The 10,523-nt window shown below is 38.6% G+C and overlaps 1 protein-coding gene across 1 annotated transcript; it reads left to right on the top strand.

Annotated features, from left to right (window-relative positions):
- Positions 1–6,799: 6,799 nt before the first annotated feature.
- On the top strand, positions 6,800–7,765 carry OR51G1 (olfactory receptor family 51 subfamily G member 1; the record flags this gene model as incomplete). Its single annotated transcript, XM_079104726.1, has 1 exon — positions 6,800–7,765. The coding sequence occupies one exon, from the start codon at positions 6,800–6,802 to the stop codon at positions 7,763–7,765; it is 966 nt and encodes a 321-aa protein (XP_078960852.1).
- Between the last annotated feature and the right edge of the window lie 2,758 nt (positions 7,766–10,523).

The following is a 10,523-nucleotide window of genomic DNA, read 5'->3' on the forward strand; positions in this document are numbered from 1 at the left end:
TGATGCACTTATAAAATGATTACACCCATAACTTGCAGTAGATGCTGGTTGCCAGAGTTGAATTTAGCTCAGCTTCAACATGTGACCTCTCCACATATCCTGGGCTCCTAAGAAGATGATGACTAGATTTGAAGGAGTGCCATAAGAGAAAGTAATGTGTTCCTGGAAGTAGGTCGGAAGCTTCTAAATCTAAAATATTGTACCTGGGCAGGTATAGAGTCACTTCTACTGCACCTCTTAGTTATACATTAAAGGTGATAGCTCAGTTTCAAAGGACGGAGAAGCCAAAATTCCACCTCTTGGGAAAGTGGTAATAATTTGGAGTAGCCTTTAATCCATCACAGACAGAATTATTTCTTCTTTAGTTTAACATTCATAACTGTAACCATAGAACAGTGTAGATTTCACCTGCATATCCATGCATCCTGTTGCTGAGCGGTGAAGACCATCCTGGGTTGCTCACAATGGTGCCAAAGAAACTACTATCTAAGCTGATCATCACATAGGACTTGGAAACCTGTAATTACTTTGCATTTTCAGTTCAGCTCCCACATCCATTCCTCTCAGAGACCACAGAAGGAGTGGAATAGGGAGAATAAAGCCCAACATCTCTCAGGATCTCCACTACTCTACTGCATAAACACGCACTTCATCTTTTAAAGGCAATGAAACGAGTGATTTTTATTTTTTGCCATCTGACATCAAGCCTTCTATATATATTCTACCAACTTATTCTCTTTCCTAAGAGGACTATCACTACTCTCTAACAAAACTTAATCACCTTCCTGCCTCTTCAGTGACCTAATGTACCTTATGTATTGTCCTATTTTTTAATTTCTCTGCTAGTAACTACTGTCCCTTAGCCTATAAACATGCTTGCTTTAAAAGAAGTGCTTTAAGGGTTGCATACCCTTTCTGCTTCAACTTAGTTGTTGATCTCTTAATTACTTTAATGTAGTTTAATTTATTTATTCATTCATACATGATACACGCCATGTCTCAGGAGTGCATATTACATGGGGTTTTTGTTTGTTTGTGTCTTATTTCTTCCTTTCCTCCTCTCTTCTTCTCTCTAGACATGAGGAGATCACTCCAGCTCTTTAGTCAATCAGTATTAGGAGGTAACAAAGATTATGAAAAGACACACAATCTGCGTTTGAGGCATCCCAGTGTAGGTGGATATGTAGAAATCCAGAAACTTTATGCCAATAACTCACCAGGCCCTTGACAAAGAGGTTGTATATAGTCTCTGATTGGGAACCCTTCTAGAACCCTGTCTTCCCATTTATCTAAACTCATACAATTGTAGCATGGCACATGAGGTCACGGAATCCTTCATATTGAACAACATTTGCATTTCTCTAACAACTCATACTTGGAATATTCTTTCTCTTTTCTCCTCCTTCATGTGTTTTTCCAATATTATTAATTTCAACATTAACTTTATCAATGACTTCCAGTTTTGTTTATATTTACATTATGCTTGTTTTTCTGATTTCTTAAAATACTTTAATGTTTCTATAAGAATTAAAATATATAAATTTAATAATTATACACTTTAGATAACAAATAAGGCTGCAAATATAAATAATATTAAATATAATATGTACATTTATTAGTGATTTTAGCATATGTGTTGACTGTTAAAGTAGTTTTAATCAAAAATTAGACTTAATAGTAACATCTCTCCTAAAAGTAAAGCAAACCCATCTATAAGTTCTTGGAAAACTAAGATCTTGTTCACTTTACTAATTACTTTAATAATGGTGTTTACCACGAATTCATTAAGTATCAGCTATCTTGTCCAGGTGTTTGTATTAATCGTTTAAATTGATCTTAGAAGAAGTCTTGGTATAAATATTGGTAGTTAAAATAAGTGAACTATTTGAAGGTATTAAATTAGCATTTAGGGTATGAGTTTATGAATTGTGACTTAAATCACATGTACTGGAAGGAAAATATAGGAATGTCCAACAGTAATTAAGAAACCAATAATTTAAGACCAAAGGCCAAGAATTTCCTTTCTTCTCCCTAACCTCAAACCAAATAACATTACCAGTTGACTCGAAAACAGATGAGAATGCTTGATAGTATCAACAATCATATTGAAAAAAAGGAGAGGATGTTCCTTACCTAAAACAAGGAAATAATCTCAGAGAGACTAAGTAATTTGCCTTTTCATCAATCACATGGTTAAAAGTGTCAGAGGTAGCCAGGGTGGTGACACAAACTTGTAATCCCAGAAATTCTTGAAGCTGAGGGAAGGGAATCACAAATTTGAGGCCAGCCTCAGTAACTTAGCAAGGCCCTGTCTCAAAACAAAAAATAAAAAGAGCTGGGGTAGATATCAGAGATAGAGCACCCCTGGGTTCCATCTCCAGGACCATGAAAGAAAGAAAGGAAAGAGGGAAGGAAGGAGAGAAGGAAGAAAGGAAGGGGAGGGACCAAGGGAGGGAGGGGCAAAAAGAGAAAGAAAGAAAAAAAGAATCAGAGGTAAGTTTGATCAGCTTTATCTTTAATCTGAATCAAATGTCTTTCTCCCCCTACCCTGCTCTGCACGTCTAGCTGGCAGGGACCGTTTCCGCCATGCTGCTTGACAGGGTCTGAGTATGGAGAAGGGCTTGGCAAGGCCACCTTCCAGGAAATTGCTGCTGTCATCGCTCCTAGGAATTGGGTGTTTTCTTATAATTATCATACTTATAACTATGCAATTGCAAATCATATTCCCTGGATTGTTGTGATAAGAATTTAACCTCAGTGAGTCTGCGGAGCTTGGGGGAGAATGAGGAATGCTTTTAAAAAATGCACCAATATCACGCATAATGAGTCTGAAAGTACGAAGTTTGAGGAGTTCTTCAAAAAACTACAGTTACAGGAATTGCTTGCTCCTATGCTGACCATACCTGCCCCAGTTAATGCTTTACCAGTAAAATAGTCTGACAAACAGAACAGGAGACTTGTCCCCACAGTACAACGGCTGCCCTATTTAGCTTACAAGATCGGGGGATGTTTGTGGTATCCACCTAGAGGGAAACAGGCGAATAAGTATAAGGACCTACCTCCCACAGATCCATCTCTTCCCTATTCAGGAGTGTACAATGAAAATGGTGAATGAATAATTAATATTAATGGTAAATGCACAGATGTCCAATATTTGTCCTTCCTTCTAAGACTTGGACGTCAAGGGCCACCCTGGAAATGTAGGAATAAAGAACAAAGAAACAACATATGCAAACAATTAGAAAAACACTATCTTAAGGTCAAATGCCCTCATTACATGCTAACTGGTTATAAGTAGTTTATGTTGGCTTAGGTCTCACATATGTATTTCAATAGATAGAGGACAAATCAATAACATAAAGAATATTAGGATAAACATTTAGCACTCACGCTGATTGTTTGGCAGTAAATAACCTAACTTAGTTTTAACTGAGCTTGTTTGGAATAGAGTAGACCTTTTAAGTTAAATCAAAAACATGATATTATGAGCTAAAGATTAGTGCATGTTTTGCTTAGCAGTTCAGTAAAATTAGCTTAAAACAAAAAAGAGTCATGATGCTGACAATAGGTCTGACACCAAACGGTAAATAAAGGCCAGTAGGATGAAAAGAGGACAATATTTTTCACTGTAATATGTTTACGTAAGTGATTTTAAGTAAATATAGAAAGTTGACCTTAATGTACCTGCTATGTGTTAGATACCTGCTGGAAAGTATGGTAAATGACAAATCTTGTGGTAATTGCTCTACAACTTGTATCGTATTTAATCCTGCTTTACTTAATACTATAAAAGAAGAGCTAAAATAAATCTGAGTAGCACTTGCTTCAAGTTGCTCCAGGGGTTCGTGTCCTTCCTCTGCGCTGACTCCACCCATCCTTCCGGGACCCTCCGTGTTGCTGGGGCTGATTGCATGTTTCATATCCAGATTCAGAACATGGAATCCACAACTGGAAACATCTTGAAGATACCCTTGCACACACACAGGATAGATTTCCCTCCGTAACTTTTTATCCCTTGATGCCCAGGCTTTAGAGCTTCTCATCAGCTAAGAGCCATGAGGACTCTTCAGGGAATTCTCAGTCTCAGCAGAAACCCCCAAGGAGAAACTCCTGGGCATTTTGAAAAGCACTCCCATTTTAAATATGGCATATTCTTGCAACCCAGCTACCGTGCGACCTGAGTGCTGAAGGATGTCTTGAGTCCTGTTCTCTCCAACTATTGGTGGCCAGGTATGATTGCAGGCAGCATCACACAGAAAACAGGCAGGAACACAGAGAGACTGGACACCTGGAACCAGGGACACCCACTGAGCTCTCAGACCTGGCTACTTGCTAAATCCTCCTATCATGCTGGGCAAGGCAGTTTTGAGCGGTAGATGGACTGGGATAGGAGACCTCCAGTTGTAGTCTAGGCTTTGTCACTGCGTGTGATCTTGTCAACCCAGGTAGAGACTTATTCTTTCTTTATTCTCAGCCCTTCAACATTCCTCTAACTTACTGACAAAAAGGAAGTCTTTTGAAAGAATATCCTCAACTTCCTTTAAAACTCTTGATAGCTTCACTCATCTGTAGATTTTCTTTTAGACAAAAATTATATACAATAGAGACTTTTCATTTATTCCTCTCTACCTTCTGAAAACCAGGTCTTTGAATTATTTTCTGTCTATTAAATTATCTTTCAAAAATCAGCAATGACCTCACCATTTTAAGTACAGTGATTTTTTTTTAAAGACAGTTCTACTTTATTGTGGATTTTTTTTTTTATTGTGGATTTTTGTTTATTGTTTTTTGTTGTTGTTTCTTTGTCTGAGACAGTGGTAACTTGATTTTATTGACATGATTACTCTGTCATCCTGCTTCTCTGATTTGCCATTCTTATCTCTTTTCTAATTTCTATATTATACACTATCTTCACTTAAATAGATTTCAGTGTTGTGATCTGAGCCTCTCTCCCTCCTCCTCACACTGCATCTCCTAGCAATTTTCTCCATACTCTTAGCAGACATCAAGCTCTCACTCAAAACAAAGATCAGTACACATAACATCCTTTAAACCCTTCCACCAAGGATTCCCTTTTTTTTTTTTCAATATCAAGGATATTGAACCCAGAGGTACTTAACCACTGGGCCACATCCCCAGCCCTTTTTATTTTTCATTTTGAGACAGGATTAAACTAAATTGCTGAGGCTGCCTTTGAACTTGCGATCCTCCTGCCTCAGCTCCAGAGGTGTTGGAATTACAGACAGGTGCCATCATGCCCAGCAGGAATTCCTTTGTATACTTGTGTTCAGCATGTCCAAAACTGAACTTAATCCCACAAACATTTTTCCTGTATATTGTTATCCTTCTCAGTTCATCTATCATTTTTTATATATTGGAAATCTCTATACACATGCTTGCCCAAGGCAGGAAATTTAAAGTGTTTTTAAATTTATTTTTTAATTGTCTAAACTTTGTAGCAGTTAAGTTGCAATGCAATAGTAGAAAATTTGTGTAAAGGTGATCACATAAACTCTGAACTATACTGCCAGGGTTGGAATTTTATCCTCAACCCTTACTCTCTCTCTGTAGACTTACCCAATTATTTTACCTCTGTGTGCCTCAATTTCTGATCTGTACTCTGTTCCTAAGAATAGAACCTATGTGATAATATTGGTGTCAGAGTTGAACAACACAATTCACATTAGACATTTAGAAAAGTAACAAGTCTATAGCATATTTAATAAATAAATGTTATTTATTTTAAACTTCTTATGCATGTGATAAATAATATACTAGTCACTCTGCACTTGCATGCACAGAACATAATACAGCATTTTGCAATGTAATTGAATAAAACTTCTTTAGGCAGAGCAAAGGACAACCCAGTTCATGCATTTTAAGAATCTAAACCTGTTGTCATAGCAACACAAGTCCCAGAAGCACAGCTGACTCCACATCCTTCAGATTTAGTTTTCTCATCTTAAAGTAAAGATTAGGGGCTTTCCCCAGCTATTTTAGATTTATCTTTGTTTCATGTGCTTCAGATTTGAAGCACAACTCTTCTGCATCCCCACCTCTATATCAAAGACCACCTTAACCAGTCCAATATCAGAGACACCCATCTTTCCTGGTGTCTTGCATGACAAAGTCCAAAGCCCCTTTTCCTAGAATTATTTTTTTCTGAAGGCCCAGCTTCTTCTAAGATGTTATTCAGTTCCAGATTTCAGATTTACATATTATCATTGTCCTTCTAACCTACCAAAAGCTGTTATTTAGATTCAGGAAATATATCTCTCTGGTCACAAGTTTCAGTTTCAAAGAGTTCAATAAACAATTACTAACCACTTCCTCTGAACTCCCCTATAGGCTAGGCACTATATGTGGAATGGCACTATATGTGGAATGAAACAAAATACCAAGGCAAGTTATAAATACATTTAAAGGCATATTACATACACCTAAGCCTGGTGACAATTATGTAAAGTGATGTATAGTAACAATTCCCCATATATGTGGTACAGATTCAGAATAATTTAGTTATTGAATTGGAGGATTTTTCAGGGAGTAACATAATAAAAAGTGTTATCTGAGGAGATATCATTAAACTGCTATGAGTGCCCTCAGATTCTCCATCAATGTTGGCCTCTTAGTAGTTTAATGTAAAGGCTAATAGATCCAGAGCCCCAATTTCCTCCCATGCCATCTGCAGACCCTTCCTGACTCACAAGTCCTGGCCAAGTGACTGAGAAATCAGCCCCGTCACTCTTCAGGAATCTCTTTCTATATCACAGGTTGGTATATCTAAAACTGTAAAGCCATGGCCATTCCTTATAACAGCAGTCTCCAAAAATCCACCTTCTTCCTGACGGGCTTTCAAGGTCTGGAAGAGTTCCACGGCTGGATCTCTATCCCCTTCTGCTCCATCTACCTGACGGTTATTCTTGGAAACCTCACCATCCTCCACATCATCCGTACTGATGCCACCCTCCACCAGCCCATGTACTATTTCCTGGCCATGCTGGCCCTCACCGACTTGGGCCTTTGCCTTTCCACGCTGCCCACTGTCCTGGGCATCTTCTGGTTTGATGCCAGAGAGATTGGCCTCCCTGCCTGCTTCACTCAGCTCTTCTTCATCCACACCTTATCTCTGGTGGAGTCATCAGTTCTGTTGTCCATGTCCATTGACCGCTATGTGGCCATTTGCAACCCCCTGCGCTACTCCAGTGTCCTGACGCCTGTGCGTATCATCAAGATGGGGCTGAGCTCCGTGCTCAGAAGTGCTCTGCTCATCCTCCCCTTGCCATTCCTCCTTAAGCGCTTCCAGTACTGCCGCTCGCACGTGCTGGCCCATGCCTATTGTCTGCACCTAGAGATCATGAAGCTGGCCTGCTCTAGCATCATTGTCAATCACATCTATGGGCTCTTTGTTGTGGCCTGCACTGTGGGTGTGGACTCCCTGCTCATCTTCCTCTCATATGCCCTCATCCTGCGCACTGTGCTGAGCATCGCCTCCCACCAGGAGCGCCTGCGGGCCCTCAACACCTGCATCTCCCACATCTGCGCTGTGCTGCTCTTCTACATCCCCATGATCGGCCTGTCTCTTGTGCATCGCTTTGGTGAACATCTGCCCCGCATTGTGCACCTTCTGATGTCTTACGTTTATCTCCTGGTACCACCCCTCATGAACCCCATTGTCTACAGCATCAAGACCAAGCAAATCCGCCAACGTATTATTAAGAGGTTTGAGTTCCTAAAATCACTTAGGTGTTTTCAAAAGGATTAAGTTAGCATGAAGGGAAAAAAGGTTGGGGTATAATGCTCCATAGGATTTTTTGTTTGTTTGTTTGTTTGACTTATACTGTGGAAAAATAACATCCTCTTAATTATCAACCAAAAAATTAATTAGCTGTGAAATATAAAGGCTGTGTATAATTTCCTGGGGGAAATTAGCTACCTCTCTGTTCTTTAGTTTTCTTAATTGAGGAATGAGTATGGAAGCAAAGGTGGGAGCAGTGTCACATATCTATGATCCCAACTACTAAGGAGGCCAATGTAAAAGTTCAAGGCAGAACTTAGTGAGACACTTTTTAAGATAAAATAAAAGGCAAAAGGGCTGGGGATGTAACTCAGTGATAGAGTACTTGCTGAGCATGTACTATGTTCTGGGTTCAATTGTTAGCAACTCAAAGAAAAAAAAAGGAATAATTATAGTAATTATAGTACCTTTCTTCCTTAGAAAGATGGAGTGACAATTAAATGAGAAAATTCATGCATTTCCCTAACACAGTGCCTGACAGAAACACCATTCTCAATAAATATTAACTAATATTATTTAAGAAAATTCAAAAAGTAACACAAGTTTCATCTTTCAAATCCTCTGGTGAGTGGAATTTGATGATTGCTCTTTCCTTAACTTATCTCTTAACTTATTTTTGTTACTTTATTGTAATCATAATGTTTATTCATTGGCAAGCTATTTGCATATATCCTCACCCACACTCCCAGTGATGGCTTTTCACAAGGATGCTTGCTAAGCACACATGTACAAAATTAAGAAAAGGAGAAAGTTCCCTGGGCATCTGAGGGAAGGTGCCAAATTGAAATAATACAAAACTATTCATGGATAATCAAAAAGGCAATTGAGGCTGAGGTTTATCCCTCTCCATCTGAGGTAACTATTCAAGCATCTTGATTTCTTCCTTTAGTTATTATGTATATTGCAAGGGTGGAAAGGCGGGAGAAAAGCATGCAATGTTTTCTTTGTGAGATATTTCCCTCATCTCTGGGCCCAGCCATGTCAAACAACCCATGCACACAGGCTACTGTGGTTATTTCTTACTGTTTTTATGTCCCCAGAGTGTGTGTTTTCTGTGCCACCCTTGGTACTTATGTTCCATTTAGCTAGTTTGTACCATTTTTGTACAATACACATATGTCTAGTAATTGCAACACTTTATACTTTCATGGAGGTATAAATGTACTCTGTTAGGACTTTCCCTGGAGTCAAAAGGAGAAGAAAGTTTTGGTTCAGCAATTTCTTCCCTTTCCAGTTGCCTTGACCTAACTCTAGTTGCCAAAAAGGAAGGCACAGTCAGAGAACATTTCACCACAAAGGGAAAGCAAATAGAATGGGTGGAGCTATGAGACAGTGGGCTACATACAAAATGATCAGTTTTAGATCCTTGACTTTCCCAGGGCAGAAGATGATGATAATAATAATAATAATAAAAAACATGTTTGCATAACTTTACATAGGCACATACAGATATGAATACATACAAAAGGACATATTTACACAATGGCCCATGTAGTTCAAATATGTAGACCCATGTAAACATTCATCCTAATGGAACCGCACGCTTCCTATGTCCTGGGTGCCTGCTGGTTTCATCACTGTGGCATTGTTGAAGAAGCCTGCTTCAGTCAACTCTTCTGAATCCACTCTTCCTCCTTCCTGGAGTCCTCAGTTCTTCTCACAATGGCCTTGGACCTTTGGGAAGTACTTGCTCCCACCTTGATGTGTACTTCAATGTTCATTGTTTCTAGAGTCACAGAGGCTACTGTTCTTAGCAGGAACCTGACCCTTGCCCTCACCTTCCTGTTCTAAGGTAGTTCCATTACTGTGGATGAGCACTCTACCCATTGCTCTGTGTATACCAAGAAAACAGGCACTGTCAGCAGCATTCAGGGTAGAGTAGCAATTGCCGCTGGTTTCAGTATAATATGTCCTCCTTCTTACCTCCTACCCTCCTGAATACGTGACCCACAGGATGGTATTGCAGCTGGCACTATACACCTGTTTTGCTCACTTCTGCATTGCTCTTGTGGTAGATGGAGATTGTCATCAAAGAATCTCTTTTTCATTTCTCAAATGACTTGAATTATTATTACCTTTACCATAAAAATGCTAACTTGTTTTAAATGACTCTGTGTTTTCAATGATTTTAATATCCTTTTTTACCTAAATGTTGATTGAAATGTGTGCATTTTTAAATGTTTTAATGTTTGTCTAGGAAAACATTGAAATTATATCATTTTGTAAAAATTTAAATTTTCTCAAACTGTCTTCATTAAGTCCTATCTTATTATTATTAAAGAGCTGGTTTCCTTTTCAGTGCCCTTGTAGACCTTTTAGAGAGTAGGTTCAATGAGATGAATTACTATGACCAATATCCCATACTAATAAACTGGAGCCCAGAACTACATGCAGGTCTTTATGACCTCAAAATTTGAACTTTTTGAGATTGTGATGTTCAGACTTGGTGAACTCAAATTTCCTACATAATATCCTGTGTTTTCATTACAGAAGAGACACGGCTAAGATATAGAGCAAATAGGATTATCTTTCCTATAATTTGAACTAATCTTTATGCTCTTTCTATTAAAGCTATTGAAAGATTCATCAAATATTAATCAAAATTCTCTCCCTCCCTCTCTCTCTCCCTCTTTCCATACAAATGGCATTCAAGTCTAGTCAAAACATATCTAATGATAACTTTCTCTTCCAAGAGTTCGGCCTTAAATAAGTATTACTTAAGATA

Source organism: Sciurus vulgaris (assembly GCF_902686455.1).
Source record: "Sciurus vulgaris genome assembly, chromosome: 11".
Lineage (NCBI taxonomy): Eukaryota > Metazoa > Chordata > Mammalia > Rodentia > Sciuridae > Sciurus > Sciurus vulgaris.